The sequence below is a fragment of the Leopardus geoffroyi genome, chromosome A1 (assembly GCF_018350155.1).
Source record: "Leopardus geoffroyi isolate Oge1 chromosome A1, O.geoffroyi_Oge1_pat1.0, whole genome shotgun sequence".
NCBI classification, from domain to species: domain Eukaryota; kingdom Metazoa; phylum Chordata; class Mammalia; order Carnivora; family Felidae; genus Leopardus; species Leopardus geoffroyi.
Window position 1 is genome coordinate 211,019,452 of NC_059326.1, and position 20,094 is coordinate 211,039,545.

General features: G+C 39.5%; 1 protein-coding gene across 1 annotated transcript in view; it reads right to left on the bottom strand.

Annotated features, from left to right (window-relative positions):
* LOC123577944 (sperm flagellar protein 2-like) overlaps positions 1 to 18,227 on the bottom strand; it is a 185,364-nt gene extending 167,137 nt beyond the window's left edge. The window contains exons 1-2 of the mRNA XM_045440407.1: positions 17,979 to 18,227; positions 5,785 to 5,887 (exon numbers count right to left, since the gene is read on the bottom strand). Of these exons, the coding sequence (XP_045296363.1) occupies positions 5,785 to 5,887; positions 17,979 to 18,036 (161 nt within the window). The 5' untranslated portion in view covers positions 18,037 to 18,227. The remainder of the gene's footprint in view (positions 1 to 5,784; positions 5,888 to 17,978) is intronic.
* Between the last annotated feature and the right edge of the window lie 1,867 nt (positions 18,228 to 20,094).

Consider the following 20,094-nt stretch of genomic DNA (forward strand, 5'->3'; position numbering starts at 1 on the left):
TTTCTCTCAAAAATAAAAAACATTAAAAAAAATTAAATTTCCATTGTTTTAAATGATATCATTACTCGAGTCTGAAAATAGCCCTAAATGTTGTGCTGACAACTTTAACAACAATCCTCTCAGGCACTGTCAGAAATATTTAATTAAATAATATTAGCTAAGCAATCTAATTAATTATGCAATCTTCACTTTAAAGTTTATATTACTACTTTAAGAATCAGTAAAGACTTTCTAATTTTAAGTTATCTTTGAATCACCTATGAGATTTTAATAAGTTTATTAAAGTCTTACAAAGATGAATACGATGTATTCCCTGCCCTTGAGGGGCTCACAGCAGGACAACACATGAGTGAACAAAAAATGATAAACTGAGGTAAGTGTTGGAATATGGGTCTCAAATGATTTAGGGCTGTCAATGAGCCTAGTGACAATGAATCTAGTGACAAAAATATGGCCAAAGAGATGCTGGATGCATTTTCAATTCTTGGGCCTCTTTATGTTCCAACTAGATGCAAATATCAGTTTTAACCACTGGCTTATTTCCTCCTTATTTTAACTTGCCAACATTCAGTGCTGGAAAAAATATACTGAATATACTTGAAGGATGGAAAAAATATACAGGAAAAAAACATACTGAATATACTTCAATATAAGTCAAAGTCCCAACCTCCCTCAACCCCACAAAAAAAGATTCTGTAGTTAAAAGGGGGTTGGCACCTACTGGGTAGAATTTCTCATATAGGGTTTTTCACTCAATGACTTCATTTTGGACTATAAAGTTATTTGGGGAAGACACAATGATATTCAACGACCTCAATTAAGTGTGTAGAGGTTTATAGAGATTCCTTCACAGTTAATTTTTTTTTTTTTGATCACAGATACCACAGAAAATCTGATGAGCGCCATGGAACCTGTTCCACAAGAAAGAAAACACATCCGTGCATATACACAAAATATGTATCCCATTTCTGGATGTTTGTGAAACTCCTAAAATCTAGCCTAAAAGTGCCCATTCACTACAAATTAAAAACCCATGCTCTAAAAGGAGGTAGGGCTGAGGAAATATATGAATGATTTCTAAATATGAATAAGGAGTCAATATCATGGGAAGACCAATGTTAACAAAAATAGTGACATAGTAACTTGATTTCCTTTTCTAGTTATATGGTGTAACTTACTGTCCTATTTCCTCCGTTTACTATTATTCTTTCAGCAGAAATATTTGGTAAAGTATACTTAGCATATCAAACCACATCAACAAACTTTGAATACAATACAATAGTTTGAATTTATAAAAGAGAAACAGGTCTCTGAGGGGCTGAGAAGAAATATTGGATGCTACAGGAAATCTCTAAGTAAGAGTAACATTTTTTTAGGTCTTCTTATGTCCAGGTTTGCAGTTTGCTTCCCCACAAATGACCTTACAGTTTGATATGACAACCATCTGCCTAAAATGAGTAAAGCAGACCACGTTTTGCAGGGTATAGTCGCAAAGGACAGTTAGGTCAACGATTGTGCCTACCTTCCCTGGACAGGCACGTGACACCCCTTCTTGTTCTTCCCGCACAGTTATTCTTTCATGCCCTTCCTATCCTAAAAGCCCCATATGTCTTGCCTACTACACATATTTGGAAAGACCACCAGAGAGCCACTTGTCGGAGTTTTGGCCTGGATCATAACCTTGGGCTACAGAGATTAGGGGCATCAAAATTCAGGAGGGAAAATCCCAAAGCAAACACTATCCATTTCCAAATTTTATCAAAACTTAGCCCTGCACCCAGTAAAAGTGGAGAGCACTTCCTCTCCTCTGACTTGTTTTACATGGCCCCAGGAATGCAGTGTAAGCCTATTAGTATTAAACATCAGCCACACATTAGGCTTTAAAATGGCTATTATGAACTGGCTGAAGAGCCAGGTATAACAGTGCTTCTCTCTGGAAGTTTTTAATACATAAAAACAACATTTTAAGAGCGTAACTAGTGTGTAAACTGGTGGAAGTCCACTCTTGGTATAGCATATGCTCAATCAGTTTGCATGAAAATCAACATGTTTTTGCATACAGGCAAACTGTAAGGACATCTTTGCTCTGGAGACAGAGTATATGATGCAAATGATAACCTCTGAGGGAATAAGGAATGTATTCTGGGAAAAGTCTTCTCCTCTATGTGTAGTGTTTGTTTGTTTTTAATATTTGATGTCTCAGTTTTCTTACAGCAAATCCCCAGATGTTGTATATATGTTGCATAGAGGGTAGTGAATGGGCAAGGGGAGAGGAAGAAGTTTGTCTCTCCTTGCTTTTCTTTGTTGACTGGACAAAAACACGCTACTGGTAATTTGAGCATGGAAGGGTTTTCCCTTTCATACAAAGTGGAAGGAAGATAATCAAGAACAAAAACCTCATTTGAGACAAATCCCCTCCACAGTATTATTTTTCTCATGAGCAAGCAATGCTATCTGTAGGATATAACATAAAAAAGAAAGTAATAAGTTCATGGCAACTCATGTGACATGTTTGTTCATGATCATTTTAGCATTACATTCATTGGTTTAGGAGATAAAACTTTTGTGTCTCATACTTTGGTTGCCACAATTCTTAGCTTAGCTGATTAGTGTTTACTTTTTATTTATTCCTATTCTAGAACTTAGAGGGAAAATCAAATTTTCTTATGATTTTTCTAAGACATAAGACATTCTTAGGATTATTTAAATTATTTTAGGTATCTGATACTTGCAGTTCTTATTTGCCAAGAGATTATCTAGCTTCTCTCCTCCTTGTCACCTGGTGAGGGAACACATCTTACTTACAAGGTAAGTAGAAGCTGTCCCCCCAGGGATATTCAAGCTCCTTTACATTTTATTCTTTTAACTGATCTGCTCATTTTTCACCCTGTGAGGTGAACTAAACATATCCTAGAACAGAGAAGTCTTTCAGAGTTAGATGAGTTCTCAGAATTAAGAAGTTCTAAGGCAAATAACTTCAGTTATAGGCAACATTTATATTTTAGACTAAAGACACTAAAAATATGAAACAAAAACTCCAAATCATGAGCCCTAGCGTTAGACATCTGCCTAAAAAACAGGCTTTGACAAAGAAGGATGCTTTTCCCCATTAAATACACTACTACAAAGGTCATATCCATGAATTTACTGATCCTTGCCTTCTTTCAAAGACCATGTGCCCCTGGGGAAAAAAAGTGTGTTGTTCCAAGAATTCAAGATGAATAGAATTTGGTTGCCCGAACAAGTGGGTCCCTCTTCTCACATTAAGGAAATGATTCTCAGTGGGATAGAAAGTTAGTTAGTTGTTTGCAGTGGGTGAAAGAGAGGGCTGTTACATATGATATTACTCAGGGGCACCCCTGTCCAAGGGTGGGGCAAGAGTATGACACTGTCCTATGCTCAGCTTGCCAATCCCTGTCCCTGATGCAAGGCTGTTTCAGCCAAAAAGGGGTTCCTCTCCTTTGCCCAAAGACCTCTCTGTTCACTAAGACCTGTGTCTTTACAACTGTGTCCATCCAGATGAGGTCCCTTTTTCCATTTCACACAAAGAGCCTCTATGGCCCTGCTGACAAAAGCTAATTTAGTATACCTGAAATACTACATACATCATCTGGCTGGTATGGTGCTTTAAGTCGTCTATGGCTAAACAGGCATACTTTCTGACATCATGCATTTATTCAATAGAAAAATATGACTGTGTGTCAGCTATGGGCCAGGGACAATGCTTGGAGCACAAAGAATAATCATACATACTGTGCAACTTTCAGAACTGGAATTTAAAATAACAAGGAGATACCACAATACTCCTACTAGAATGGCCTAAATTCAAAACACTGACAGCGCTAAATGTTGGCAAGGATGTGAAGCAGCAAGGACTCTCACTCACTGCTAGGAAGAATGCAAATGGTACAACCACTCAGGAAGCCAGTTCATTCCTATAACGAAACGTACTGCTATCACATGAGGTTAACAACTGTGCTCCTTGTTATCCACCCAAAGGAGTTGAAGTGTTATGTCCACACAAAACCTACATGTGGATATTTATAGCAGCTTTACTTATGATTGCTAAAACTTGGAAACAACCAAGATGTCTTTCAGTAGATAAATGGATAAATAAACCGGTATATCCAGACAATGAAATATTATTCAGTGCAAAAAGAAATGAGCTACCAAGCCATGAGAAGACAAGGAGGAAATTTAAATGCATATTTCCAAGTGAATGAAGCCAAAAGTCTACTATTTATTGTCATTCCAACTATATGACATTCTAGAAAAGGCAATGCTATGAAGATAGTAAAAAAAAAAAAAAAAAAAATCAGTGGTTGCCATGGCTGAGGTAAGGGACAGAGGAGTAGGTGGGGCACAGAGGATTTAGGGCAGTGAAAATACTACCTATGATACTATAATGGTAGCTATAAGTCATTCCACATTTATCCAAACCCATAGAAGGAAAAACACCGGAATGAATCCTAATATAAAGTACTCACTTCGAGTGAATATGAATCACACAGGTTTATCAGCTGCAACAAATGCACCTCTGGTAAGGGGAGCGGATAATAGAAGAGGTGATGAATGTGTCAGGGCAGGGGCTTAATGAAAAATCTCTGTACTTTCTTCTCAATTTTACTGTAAATCTGAAACTGCTTTAAAACATGAAGTGTAAAAGAAAATAGGCAGAGATTGAATCACATTTCACCAGTGAAGCTATACAAATGACGAATAAGCAAGTACATGAAAAGATGCTCAACATCATTAGTCATTAGGGAAATGCAAATCAAAATCACACGAGATACTACTTCACACTGACTAGGTAACTATAATAAAAAAGACAGTAACAAATATTGATGAGGCTGTGGAAAAACTGAAACCTTCATCCATTACGAGTGTGAATGTAAATGATACCAGCACTTTGAAAAGCAATATGGGCGTTCCTCAAAATTGTAAACACAGACCGTGTAACCCAACGATTTCACCCCTAGGCATATACCCAAGAGGAATGAAAACATTTCCATGTAAAAACACAGTGTTCACAGCAACACTGTTCATAGTAACCAATAACTCATATCCACCAATTAATGAATTGATAAACAAAATGTGGTATATCCAATTGAAATTATTCAGCAAATAAACAGTAAGTAAGAAGTACTGACACATGCTACAATATGGATAAACCTTGAAACATGATCAGTCACAAAATATACATATTGTTTGATCCCACTGATACATAAATGTGTAAAATAGGGATATCTATAGAGACAGAAAATAGATTTGTGGGTACCAGGGGCCAGGTGGTTAGTGGCTATGGTTGTGAATGTACTAAACATGTAAATATGCTTAAAACCACTGAATTGTATGCCTTAAACTGGTGAATTATGGTCTGTGGATTATATCTCAATATAGCTGCTAAAAACAAAAAAAAAATATTACGGGTGGTTTTTTGCCAGGAATCCGTATGTTGCTTTACTTCTCTTAAAAGAGAGAAGCAATGAACAAAATAAGAAGTAGTATGGCCTCAAATTGCAGAAATATAGGAGATCCTAAAATAGGTCCCATCTAGAGAGGGGGTCTTGCTGCAACCATATAACTTTCACTCCTCTGTGCTCCTGGGACAATGAAGCATGCATATTCCAGGAGCCAACAATTTTCATATCAATGGTGTGTTTGGCTGGTTCAGGCTTGGAAGGGATCTTGTGGCTCATGATCCTTTTAAAGTTAACTCTGGGAGCTAAAGCCATCCAAATGCCAAAGGAAATGACCCTTTTAGAAAGACTCAATCTCACTAACCTGCTTTCTGAAAATTCTGAAAAATCACCCTGGAGTTCGAACTTGTGCAGAATTTCTCCAATTAGATAGCCACTGGAAAATGCCTTTGCAAATGACTTGGGACCTGAATTTTAAAACATAGAGATAGAAATGTAAAGATAATGTTGCATATAGAGCATCATTATATTCATTATGTATACATAGAGTAGAATTCCATAACTTAAATTCAAAATGCTGTGAAAGTACTTCTAGAAACATCTTTTAATAATCAAATAAAAAGACTGAAGTTTAACAGTAGATGCCTTATAAATATCCCTGAATAAATATAAATCAATACTTGATGACATACGAAATTCTGAAAGAAAACACAACTTTTGATCTAATTAAACAAAATATAACCAATAAAATTCATCAAGACAAACTTAGATCTAAAAGCAAACCTTCAGGACCATCTGGGTGGCTCCGTTGGTTAAGCGTCTGACTCTTAATTTTGGCTCAGGTCATGATCTCACAGTTCCATGCGATCGAGCCCCCAGTTGGGCTCTGCCCTGTGAGCATGGAGCCTGTTTGGGATTCTCTCTCCCTGTCTCTCTCTCTCTCTCTCTCTCTCTCTCTCTCTCTCTCTCTCAATAAATAAACATTTAAAAAATAAAAACAACTTCAATTTATTTTACAAAATTACATTCCAATACCCTTGTTATCAATTCAGGTTATGGACGATGACAGCATATTCTGGCCAAGTGAGGTGCAATCTAACCTTAGTAAACCTTAAGACTTAATTTCAACCTTTTTACAATAGAAATTTTTAAAAAATCATCTATCTGCATCTTCTCAAATAAAGCCTACCAAATACAATCAGGCTTTCCCTTGGTGGTTCCAGAGGTTACTCTGGTCCAGTTGTTGTCCTCTGCAATGACACAGATAGCCCAGAGGAAAACAGACTTTGGAGCCAGAGACATCCACGCTGGCATCTTCACTCTGCCCCTGACTAGCTGTGCAACCTCTGGCAAGCTGCTTAACCTCCCTGAGCTCCAGTATCCTCATCTCTAGAACAGAGATAACCGTATCTACATCTCTCTTGAAGAGCTATTTTATTATTTTATTATTTTTTGAGAGCTGTTTTAAAGATTAGAGGTAATGTCTGAGGAATGCTTGGCTCTCTGCCTGCCCCATAGTAAGCACATAATGTTCAGGAAAAAATTTTAAGTGTTAATAAAATTTGTTTTTTAAAAAATGTCCTTAGTTTGGGGTCACTTGTATTTTTCTTATGAAGTGAAGGACATTGGGTTACAATGCAGAACTGATACACAAAATAAATTATGTTATCATAGGACAAAGCTATCATCTCTTAAATGATTTCAAAATCCTCCCAAACCCTCAATGTGCTTCTCTCAGGGTCCTTCAGGCAACAGCAGTCAAACACTATATATCACTGCACTACCACAAGCTCCTCCGTACCAGATTGTCCTCTTTTATCTATCTAGTAACGAGGTGGTTAATTGATTTTGAAGAAATAGCATTTCTTCCCAATCTGTAGAAATGATAGTTGATGTGTGGTTGCGGTCGAGTGAGGTGAGTCACAGAGACCTTACTCAGCATACTACACATTATCATAAGGATAAAACTAGCATATCTGACACCAGCCCACAATTTCACCCAAAGCTTATTTTATATTCTTTTTTCTTTAATGTTCATTTATTTTTGAGAGAGAGAGAGAGAGAGCACTAGAGGGAGAGGGGCAGAGAGAGAGGGAGACACAGAATCTGAAGCAGGCTCCAGGCTCTGAGCTGTCAGCAGAGAGCATGGTGGGGGGCTTGAACTCACAAACCCTGAGATCATGACCTGAGCAGAAGTGGGAAGCTTAACCAATTAAGCCACCCAGGTGCCCCCAAAATGGTTACTTATTTATTTCGAGACAGAGAGAGAGCAGGGGAGGGGCAAAGAGAGAGGGAGACACAGAATCCAAAGTAGGCTCCAGGCTCTGAGCTGTCAGCACAGAGCCCGACGTGGAGCTCGAACTCACAAACTGTGAGGTCATGACCTGAGCCGAAGTCAGACATTTAACTGAGTCACCAAGGTGCCCCAAAATATTTTATATTCTTAACAATACCCCAATCCTTAGGTTGAATCAATATATAATAAAGTATTTAAAATGGTATCAATTATGCCCATTGATTCTGTTTACTTAGGGCCAACTCCAGAACCATCTAGCATCAGAATCTATTGACCGTGTCTCTTGGCATCATACAGAAGTAGTATTTGAAGCAACTGAAATCCAAATGGCTTTCCACCTCCAAAGGGAGGAGATGTGCTATCTCCTCCTCCTGAGTCACGGCTGCTTTCCCCTTCCCTCAAAGACCTGACACTGTTGGCCACCAATGCTGTTACCTGGTCTTGGCTGCCATCATCATCCTCACCGTGCCATCTGGGCTGCTGTGGCTGTGCCTTGCACCTCTCTGTCTGTTGCTTTCTTCTTCCTGGGTTGTTGTTTTGTTTTGGTTTGTTTGGGTTTTGCCCTTCTCTCTTCCCTGGCCCATCCTTATTCTCCTCTTTTCTGAGGGGTCATCTGACATATAGCTATTGTCAGACAATGGATTTCTACTAATAATCTAAAGACTATTTATTGCTTTGCATTCTGAAGCTGTTGTTATGTCACCATCAGGTAGTTCCAGTCCCCTCTCCCTTCCCCTGGAATTTGCACTATGTCTGTTGTTTGTTTGATTGAATACCTGAAGTGCAGCCCAGGAATAAGGGGGAGGGGGGCGACATCTGTATCCTGTTCTAGGGAACATCTGTATCCTACACTGTCACCCTCAGTGACGAATGGCCTTTAGTAAACTGTTTGCTACAAAAGGGTCACAGAAAAATAAAGTCATAGTCCACTTCCTTTAAAATGCATGACATATTAAGAAGGCAATTGATAGGAGTAAAATAGAGGCATTTATGGATATAAAGGGCAAAGAACAGTAAACGCTTATTATTTCATTGTCAAATAGTTCACTACAAGTAAACACGTACAGAAACATGTCTGCAGCTTTGTATGCATAGGACACTTCAGCTTTACTGTGTGCTAAATAAGCAGAAAAGCGAACAATGAGTGAAGAATGATAGCAAGTGGAAAAACATGTAGAAAAAATAAAAGAAGAAAAAAAGATGAATACATGCAAGAAATTAGACAGGAAAGAAGATAATGAAGAAAAGTACACAAGCTAGGAATACATAGATTAAAAAGTATGAGAAGACAGGTAAGAGGCCAGAGAGAGAGAGAAAGGGAGAAGACTGTGGGGAAAGAAACAAGAAGGATAAAAAGAAAAAAGCAAAGGAAAGCTTATTTTTTTCCCTTTACTTCATTATATTTTTCTTCCCACCAAATGTTCCTGAATCCCATGATGAATTTCATGACGGCCACCTCTATAAGTTAATTTGCAATAAAAATTGAAATTTCCTATGGGAAAGAAGAGACAGGTTGGCTCCAGGACAAGAACAATGAATAATATGAGAAATAAACAAACTGTGGAGCCCAGTGATATTCTTCATCCTGAGTTCTGACATAATTTACATCTGGGATCAGGTCATTCAGCAACAAATGACGTAAGTTACATCTGGGTTGAAGGTCATTCTGCAATAACTCAACCTGGCCTCCAAACTTCCAAACTACACGCCTGATCCCTATCACTACACTTTTCTTTTGCTGCAGTCTTTGATGTCGGCCTTTGTGGAAGGTCTAGATGAGGCAGGATTCAACAGATGAAATGACCCACGTGCTTCCCACCAAAATGGCTCTGAGCCAGCTGGAGAAAGCACATAAAGGAGATAAGCCTTCTATATTCCAAAATGGTTAAGAGGAGAGCATAGTCTCTGGGGAAACATTCTCCTGGTTTGACTCCTTGCTCATTTATAAGCCACCAGACTTTGGGCAATTATAAATGTCTCAGTTTCTTGTCTTTAAAAGAGGAAGAGTGATGGCTTCTATGCCATAAGAGTTAGTTTGAGAATTAAATGAGATATTGCATGTAAATGCTTTGCATAATTCCTAGCATATAATAAGTGTTCAGCGACATTTTTTATTATTATTATCACTGCTTCCTAATTTAAGATAACAGGTCATATTAATTACAGGTCATGTAATTCAGGAGTTCAATGACTACAGTACAAACATCCTTATTTAAAAAGTAATTCAATATTCAGAGAGCAAATACTTGACATTGTCCCACCAGAAGCACGTGTAATCAAACACAGTTGATCCCTACAGTAAAACACTTCAATGGGAGAATTAAAAATTAAACATGGCATTGCAACATTTCTGGTCAAGTTTTGCCACCCAATGAATAAAGAGATACTTGAATTTTAGAATCGTGAAAAAGGGTCTGTAGACCTATACATTCTATGCTCAGTGGTCTTCACTCTACCTTTACTAGAAGAGCAAAGACCTAGTCTGCATATCAGCCACATTTTAAAAGCCAAGCAAATTTACTTTCATTTAAGAGAGAGAAAAGCAGCTGCTGATGACTTGGAACTGACCTAGCCCCATCAGGCCTTGGTGTTCCTAGGAGTTGGCCTGGCACTCACAGCTAGGCCTTGGCATTCTCCTGCCAAACAATCAATTTCACAGCACACCAACACCAGACCAGGCCACTCTGTGACCCTTATAGATCAAGACAAAAACAAAATTCCTTTGTAATCTTCTGTGTATTCAGACCAAAACAATATTGTCCAAAACACAAAAAATGACCCCAAATCTCCCTATTCTGGCCAATATGTTTTCTGCTTTTTTACCAATTAAATCTTTGTCTTGGTTTATCCTCTCCAGTTCCTAGATAAGATTTATTAAGATATCCAGTCATAGAGTTGCCTATGCTTCTTGACAGGATCTAATTCAGAGCAAAGCACTGCTTCCTTGAACTCTTGTCAATAAATACCTAACACAAACCCAGAAGCTTTAAGTCCTTTCTAACACCCACAGTTCCCCATGGTATGTGTTTTCTCTTGTTGGCTACAAGTCAATAAACCCAACTTTGTTCAACTATAGGTATGTATCCTGTGGTCTTTGACTGGTGGATATTGACAGCTTATTTTCTTCCAGTATAACAAGAAGATGATCAAGCCTTTCCTTTGAAGACTTTATCATAATTCTCAAGATTTTCTATCTGAAACAAATTCTCTATATCATTCTAATCTTCTTTGATGGTTTAAATATTAGGTGGCATTCTTTTCTTGGAACTTTATATCTTGAAAATTTTGACATTGTTTTATACGACAGCCTTCAGCTATCAGACTTGGTGTCTCAATTTCCAGCCAATGGAAGCCAAATTTTAACCAAGGAAAATGCTGCTGAGCTGGCCAGGAAATATCAAAATCTGTCGTATTACAAGAGATACAGTATATTTCCCAAGTATCCTAAGGAATGAAGTATGAAAAAATGTGTGGTTTAATGACACCAGGTTAAAAGTGGAATGAAACTGCTGAAAGTAATCAATGGTAGTGAAATTATGGAAAGAGACCAATTTCCATCAACTAATGAATAGATAAAGAAGCTGTGGTGTATATATATATATACACACACACACACACATATATACATGTATATATATATGTATATACATATATATATGTATACATATATGTATATATATGTGTATATATATATATCTCATATGTGGTGTGTGTGTGTGTGTGTGTGTGTGTGTGTGTGTGTATCAGGATCCAATTATATATGTGTGTGTATATATGTATGTATATATATGTATATATATGTATACATACACATATACACAATGGAATATTAATCAGAGATCAAAAAGAATGAAATCTTGCATTTGCAACAAAGTGGATGGAACTAGAGTGTATTATCCTAAGCGAAGTAAGTCAGTCAGAGAAAGGCAAATACCACATGATTTCACTCATATGTGGAATTTAAGAAACATAACAGATGAACATGGGCGAAGGGAAGGAAAAATAAGATAGAAACAGAGAGGGAGGCAAACCATAAGAGACTTTTAAATATAGAGAACAAACTGAGGGTTGCTGGAGGAGGGGCGATGGGCTAAATGGGGGATGGACATTAAGAAGGGCACTTGTTGGGGCGCCTGGGTGGCGCAGTCGGTTAAGCGTCCGACTTCAGCCAGGTCACGATCTCGCGGTCCGTGAGTTCGAGCCCTGCGTCGGGCTCTGGGCTGATGGCTCAGAGTCTGGAGCCTGTTTCCGATTCTGTGTCTCCCTCTCTCTCTGCCCCTCCCCCGCTCATGCTCTGTCTCTCTCTGTCCCAAAAATAAATAAACGTTGAAAAAAAAAAAAAAAGAAGGGCACTTGTTAGGGGTGCCTGGGCAGCTCAGTCGGTTGGGTGTCCAACTTCAGCTCAGGTCACGATCTCACAGCTGTGTTCACAGCTCAGAGCCTGGAGCCTGCTTCAGATTCTGTGTCTCCCTCTCTCTCTGACCCTCCTTGGCTCACATTCTGTCTCTGTCTCTCTCAAAAATAAATAAACATTAAAAATTTTTTTTAAAAATAAAGAAGGGCACTTGTTGGGATGAGCACTAGGTGTTATATGGAAGTGATGAATCATTGGGATCTACTCCTGAAACAAATACTACACGGCATGTTAACTAACTTGAAATTAAATAAATGAGTAAATAAAAATAAGCAGAGCCTCTGAAATCACAAAGATGAGGATTAAAGTACCCAGGGTTCTCAGGATGAACAAATCCATAAAGTTCAGCCTAAAACATACTTTTGCCTCACTCATAGACTCTCATGTAATAAACAATTAGTTTCTAGGTGCCTATTATGTGACAGGTGCTATCATAGGTGCTATCCTAAAGTAAAGGACATAAAACAGTTGAAATAATATTTATTGAATATCTAGATCTAGTGTAGATGTTAGGCACTGTGGTAGGTGTTCTCCATTTCCAATCTCATTTCATATCCTTCCAAATATAGAGGTGTTTTTTTTTTGTTTTGTTTTTTTTACCATTTCTTTCAGTCGAAGTTTGGTTACATATGTTACATAGTGATTTGACAACTCTATACCTTATGCTGTGATCACCCTAAGTGTAGCTACCATCTGTCACCACACAACACTATTAAATACCACTGACTGTACTGCCTATGCTACACCTTTCATCCCCATATCTCACTCATTTCATCACTGGAACTAGCACACTTACTATTCTTACTTCTCAGAACTTAAAATTGGGACCTAGAGATTATTTATGCTTCAGATACTACAAAGTTGATAGAGAAACTTAACTTTCCCAAGTGCAATTTTCTCTTTATTGCACCTCTGCGACCCCTGATAACAATGTTTAAGATTATTGAACAAATGAGGGGTGCCTGGGTGGCTCAGTTGGCTAAGTGTCTGACTCTTGATTTTGGCTCAGGTCGTGATCTCATGGTTGGTGAGATCCAGCCTTGCATGGGGCTCTGTGCAGGCAGCATGGAGCCTGCATGGGATTTTCTCTCTCTCTCTCTCTCTTTCTCTCTCTCTCTCCTCCCCCCCCCCACCCCCATCCTTGGCTCATGTGCATGCATTCTCTCTCTCTCTCTCAAAATAAATAAACATTAAAAAATTTTAAGATTATTTAAACAATGAAAATATGCATAGTAAGGTATTTACATTTTCAATATAACCACACCCAGAAACTAAAAGAATACAGACTACTAGTATATACTCATGTTTACAAAAGATCTGATCTATAACATAGAATTCAAAGGCTTCTACTCATTTATGGAGAATGTTACATTACAATGCTAGTTTCCTCATATGATGAATTCATAAGAGTTTTGTAAAACCGAAGCAATGCTTATTCTTGAAAATAAGTGAGAATTCCTAAAGAATTTTACAGCAAATCTTTTAGTAACATTACATTATTTTTCATTATAGAAACAACTGCATGAAAACAACTGCTTGAATTTCAGATGTAATTTTGTGTCGAGCAACTTTTTGTATTCCAAGGCATTTTAACATATACATCTAAGTGTTATTCTCTGGGAGAAATGGTCTTGTTAAGTTAAACTCACTGGAGATCTTTAGCTTTGGCAACAAAGCTTTGTATCTTCATATATTAAGGCTAATCAAATCTCTGGTGACTCCCAGGAACCTCATTAAATGGAGAGAGACTATTCTCGATTGAGGATCATTGGAATTTATTTTCTTGACTGCTGATTCTCAGGGTAGTCCTAGCAATACAAAATTCAATATAGTATGCTTTATCCAAATTGACTTCTACCTTTCAGAATAATGCAGAAATCAATCGCCTTTGGCTGTGTTGCCAACAACTGAACCATTATTTAACCTCATGAAGGCAGCAAATGCACTCACTTGGCATTCTCATTGTTTTCTTTGTCCTAGCAAACAATGTATGGATTGTCCCACTTCTCTCTCTCTTTTTTTTTTTAATGTTTATTTATTTCGAGGGAGAAGGAGAGCACAAGCATACAAGCTCACAAGCAGGGGACATGCAGAGACAGAGAATCCCAAGCAGGCTCCAAGCTACCAGCCCAGAGCCCAACAGAGGGCTCAATCTCAGGAACCATGAGATCATTACCTGAGCCAAAATCAAGAGTCAGCCAGCCACTTAACCAAATGAGCCACCCAGGCGCCCCTGAACTAAACCACTTCTTTTGAATTTTTTTTAATGTTTATTTATTTTTGAGAGAGAGAGAGTGGGGGAGGAGCAGAGAGAGAGGGAGACACAGAATCCAAAGCAGGCTCCAGGCTCTGAGCTGTCGGCACAGAGCCTAACACGGGGCTCAAACTCCCTGACCGCAAGATCATGACCTGAGCTGAAGTTGAACATTTAACCGACTGAGCCACTCAGGCACCCCTAAACTGACCCACTTCTAAACAAACACTGATAAATCCACCTTTGCCATTTACCTATCTAGGAATTAGGTTATACCTTGTGAAGTTACAACATGCCTGGGTGGTTGAATTTGGGTACTTCTTATAATTTCAAACTGAACAGTAATCCTTATAAAAGGAGCTCAAATAAATACTCTTGGGAGAGTTGTGTTTTTTTAAAAAATATATATTCCCTAACTAAATTGCAATATACAATATAATGCCTAAGAGAACAAGGCAAAGATCTAGCCTTGTGACCACTAGCTGTGTGATCCTGAACAAATTACCAAGCTTCTCAGCTTCCTTTACTCATCTTTACAGCTGCAACAATGTCTCTTAGGGCCCCTTCTTTTTTGTTTTTTTTAGAATTTAAAAGAACAAAACAAAACAAAACCCCTATGTAAAGGGCTTAGCACAGCATCTGGTACAAGTGTCTAATAATATTTTCATGTATTATTTTTTATCCTTCTTTCATTTACAAAACTCATTTAAGAAAATAATTCATATGTAACCCCCCATTCTACTTTATTACAGATCCTTACTCATTTCAATTAAAAGATGTTAAACATCGTTTTCTCCTTTTTTTCATGTGAAGCTTCATCTTCTTTTTTGATTTTCTATTTGTAATGTTATGTTGAATGTTCCTTTCAAATTATGAAGGTAATACAAGCAATAAGCCAACTAATGCAGATGTATAAAGAAAAGCCAGCAATCTTCTCCTTTCCCAGGGTAACCAATATCTACACACTATTTTACATCCTTCCACACTTTTCTCTCTGCTTATACAAACAATATGAAGATTCATGCATATGTCAATAGCCTAGTACGTGGCTCTCCACACATTCTTCTATGCTCAAAACAGCTATATATACACACACATAAGTATGTTTGTGTATATATATTTCCTAGTTGGTACAAAAATGCAGTTATACTCCTCACATAAGCTATAACTTTAATGTTTTACTTGACAAAAATACATGAATATCCTTTAGGTCAAAAGTTATAGCATTAACTCATTTTTTCTAATAACTGCATAACAATCTGTAGCATGAATATAAAATCATTTATCCAAGTATTCTACTCTTGAAGGATATTCAGAATGTTTCCCATTTTTTCATTTTGTCCCTACAATCCATGTAGCAATAAACATCCTTGTTCAAATATCCTGACATACTGCTGATTTTATTTTTGTATGACAGTTTCTGAAGAGTGAGATTGAGCATTTATCATGCCCCAAGTATTATTCTAATATATTTACTATTTATTACTACATTTACATTTATTATCTCATTTAATCTTGACACGACTTGATGAGATAGTGTTATTACTCCTATTTTGAGTATCATGAAATTTAGGTAAATAAATTGCCCAAGGTCACCAGCTAGTGGTGGCTAAGTGATTTCGACCCAGGCAGTCTGGCTTCCAAGTCCTTGCTCTTAACACAACCCTTATCTAGAAAATTCCTCTATTACTTGCTCCAGAGGTTGTAGCCACTTACTGTATTTCCATGAGAGTTCCTATAAACCATGCCAAGCCTTAAACTACACACCATACAAGGGCTTCTCTAATGGCTGGAATCGACAACTGGCAGTGTGCTTCCTCAGATGCCCAGATTCTATCTTGTTTCCAAATACATTTGAATGTGCTTCCTATACTCTGAAAAGCCTTTTACAATGTGGAATTTGGTTACATCAGTCTCTTTAGGCTTCAGTTAGCGGTTAGGATCAAGAAATAAACACGTATTCCTAATGAATGGGATGCGGAAAACTGCAGCTGTCTCGCTAACAACTTCAGGGAAGCAGACATCAGGAATTTTCCATTCATAGTTTATGTTGCTAACATGCTCCCTTAAAACCCCTCCCATCTTTTCACCTTCACAGAAAGAAGTAATTCTTCCTTTCCCTCTCAAAGCCCAAATTCCAAAACGGATTACAATTACAACTACTACAATTATAATGGCATACTACTATTACTATGTTTCTTATTAATTTTACTTACTTTCCTCAAAAGTGTTTCAACATGCAAGAGTCCTGGGGATTTGAGCAAAGGGTGTACGTTTTACAAGTAAATGAACCAAATTAAATTCAGCAGTCTGTAGCTGCTTTTCTGTGGAAGAGTATAACTTAAGGGAATTATAATGCAATTTGGCTCCTATGGTAAGAAAGGAATAAGAAAACTGCTAAGCATTGTCCTGAGATCAGCAGCACATTTTAGGTGCGAAACAGGGACAAAATGGGGCGGATGATCATAGAATCCTGGGAAAGAACTGATTGCAGTTCCCAGGGAGTATGTGGGTCTTGGTTCAGCAAAGAAAGAGTCTAGGGTTTAAGCTTCAAGAAATGCAACCGGAAGTGCACCAATGGTAAAGAGCCTAAGGCTGATAATAAATGTTTTGTTGAGGCAGAAACACTCCTGATCTAGCAAATTCCACGGCTGACCTAAGGTCGGGTTGGCACTATTGCCCTTCTGGTAGCAACGCGGCATTATGCGAGGGCGCCGCTGTGAAAACAGACGGAAACGATTTGGGCTGAAAACCTCTTGCCTTGAGCAAAAACCATACCAGCTGGAAAACGAAGTGCTGAAGAAACAACAGAAAGAAGCGGAGGTGGAGCATAGCCGCTATGTCGGAATTCCGCGGCTGTCCTAGAAATTGCCAGCATGTACAAGTGCCTCTGTTGGTGTGGGAGTTAGAAATTTTGGATGGCAACTTCATGGCTGGGATAAAAACAGTTTAGTGAGTAAAGTCAGCTTTAGTCAAGAGTGAAGAGTGGTCAGAAATAGCTAATGTGTGTAACTGTTGAGCTAAAACTGCTACAGCTGGTAAATGTTTACATGGTCTGCATTAACTCTTTTCGCACAGCCCCCCCCTCCTGCTAGGTAGTTGGGTACGGAAAGTATTGTGGGATCTATTTTACACCGGAGGAAACACTCAGAAAAGGCTTTGGAACTTGTCCAGGGGCACACAGCCCTAGCTGGCCTGAAGGCTTCCTTATTTCATTGCCTTGCCAGCACATGCGTCTAAGGATTCGAAGGGAGTAATGTCAGGGCCAGACTGTAGAGTCCAGCAAATTCTTCTCTTCATAGGAACAAAGGAGACCTCCAAAAACTGTGCTTAGAAGGGCACAGTAAGTTACAAACTGTGGGGTCGGGCCCACCATGACGATGGGTAACTCGGGAGCTGCAGAATGGGAATGGGAGAAGCTCAAGTGAGCTGGACTGGGGCCATCGGACCCGCCAGGGGTGCTGCTGGGGGCCCCGCAGGCGCCTGGACTCCGCAGCTCGCGCCTTCCCCGCCACCTTCCATCAGCACGCCGAGCTCGGGGCCCTTAGCCCCCCGCTGGCCCCTAGCCCGCTCTCCCCGGGCTGTGTCACTCACTCACGGTCTGGGACACCTTCAACTCTTGGTTGAGCCACTGGCACAGGATCTCCGACATGGCTCGGCCTGCGCCTCTTAACACGCAAGGGTAGGAACGCGCGGGAAATCCAGCCTCCGGCCCCGCGTCCTCTTGTTGCCACGGGCAACTCGTTGCTAAGGAAGCGTATCCAGGTCGGAGCTTGGGCAAAGGCTGGGGCAAGAGGGGCGCCAGAGTCCGGCCGCGCAGGACGGAAAACCGTGGCCCGCCCCCTGCCGGCGGGTAAGGCCGGGACGCACGCAGGCGCCGGGGGCTCTGCGGTGGCGGTGGCAGAGATGGCGGGGGTCCTGGAAAAGGGGCTGAGCGGTGGGAGAGGAATGGGTGGGCAGAGGAAGCGACGCAGGAGGTCATGGCCTGAGCGAGGGCTTCTTGGACGAGCAGAAAGAGAAAGAGTCTTGACTGAAGGGGAATTACTTTTCTTCCAAATTGTCTTTTAAAAAAACCTATAGAAGCTCTTGCTCTAATGACAGCCATTTATTCATTGATTTACAAATTGCTAGGTTTAATGGCTAGCTATATTGTGTGGTTACCCTGGCAAGAACAGAATGTGTCTTATGCATGGTTTGGTCCCAGAGCTGTTACGGGGCCTAACACTCAGCAATCACTAGGTAATTTTTGTTGTTAGCCGACTAACAATTAGGGTAATTCCTATCTCTATGTTGTTTTGAGAGGTGAATATTTAATGAGCTTGTTTTCTGGTCAGTTTTGCCTTCCAGGTAATTATTTTACAATTGTATTTTGACAAAGACTCTTCCCTTGAGCAAACCTGAGTCAGGTTCCTCTGAATTCTCTTCTCCCAGAGGCACAGAACTTGAGTTCCTTCCTTAGCCCCTTATCCAGTTTTGGCAAGAATCCTGCTGGGTCTGTTTAAGGAAAATCCCTCACCCTTTATATCTGATCAAATTCTGGATTCCTCACCTTTGATATCTCCTACCCCTTGGCTGGCCTTCTGCAAGAATCCTTCAAGTCAGTTTAGCCAGAAACCCCTGTCCCTGATGTTTCCTCTTAAAAATTTTCCATCTACAGACCCTAACTCTGCTGCTCAGCTGTAAATTCCCACCTTTCCTTGTTGTGTTCACAGTGATGCCCCAACTCTCTCCCCTGCCTGTAAAACCCGATCGCAATGGTTGCTTGAATAAAGTCTTCTTTACTGTCTTTAACAAAGGTGAGAAAAATTTTCCTTTAATGATTTATTTATTTTTGAGAGTGAGAGAGAGCAAGTGGAGGAGGGAGAGAGAGAGAGAGAGAGAGAGAGAGAGAGAGAGAGAGAGAGAGAATCCCAAGCAGGCTCTGCACTGTCAGCACAGAGCCCTAGGTGGGGCTCAATCTCAGGAACCATGAGATCATGACCTGAGCAGGTATCAGGAGTCGGCTGCTCAACCCACTGAGCCACCCCGGAGCTCCAATGATTTCTAAAAGTTTAGATGGAGTCATAGAAATACTTATGTATATTTGTATTATGTATACTTAATCTCATGTGTATGACAATAATATATATAATAATGTATTTGTATATGTCACAAACACAAAGAATTGCCCCCTAAAAGGCCTGGAGACATCAAATTATGATTCTTTTCAACTGTATGCACAATAATAGTGATATCCTACTAGAACAAATATCTCTTAAGATTACTCTGAAATTGATCTGTGTGACCTGATAGGCTAACAGTTTAGTACCATTTCACTTTACTTAACTTTTAAATTATTTTTTTTTAATTTTTTTTAATGTTTATTTATTTTTGAGACAGAGACAGAGCATGAATGGGGGAGGGTCAGAGAGAGAGGGAGACACAGAATCTGAAGCAGGCTCCAGGCCCTGAGCTGCCAGCACAGAGCCTGACGCGGGGCTCGAACTCATGGACCGTGAGATCATGACCTGAGCCGAAGTCGGACGCTTAACCGACTGAGCCACCCAGGCGCCCCTTAAATTATTTTTAATGTTTGTTTATTTTCGAGAGAGAGAGAGAGAGCAGGGGAGAGGCAGAGAGAGAGGGAGACACAGAATCTGAAGTAGAATCCAGGCTCTGAGCTGTCAGCACAGAGCCAAACTCGGGGCTGAAACTCATGGACTGCGACATC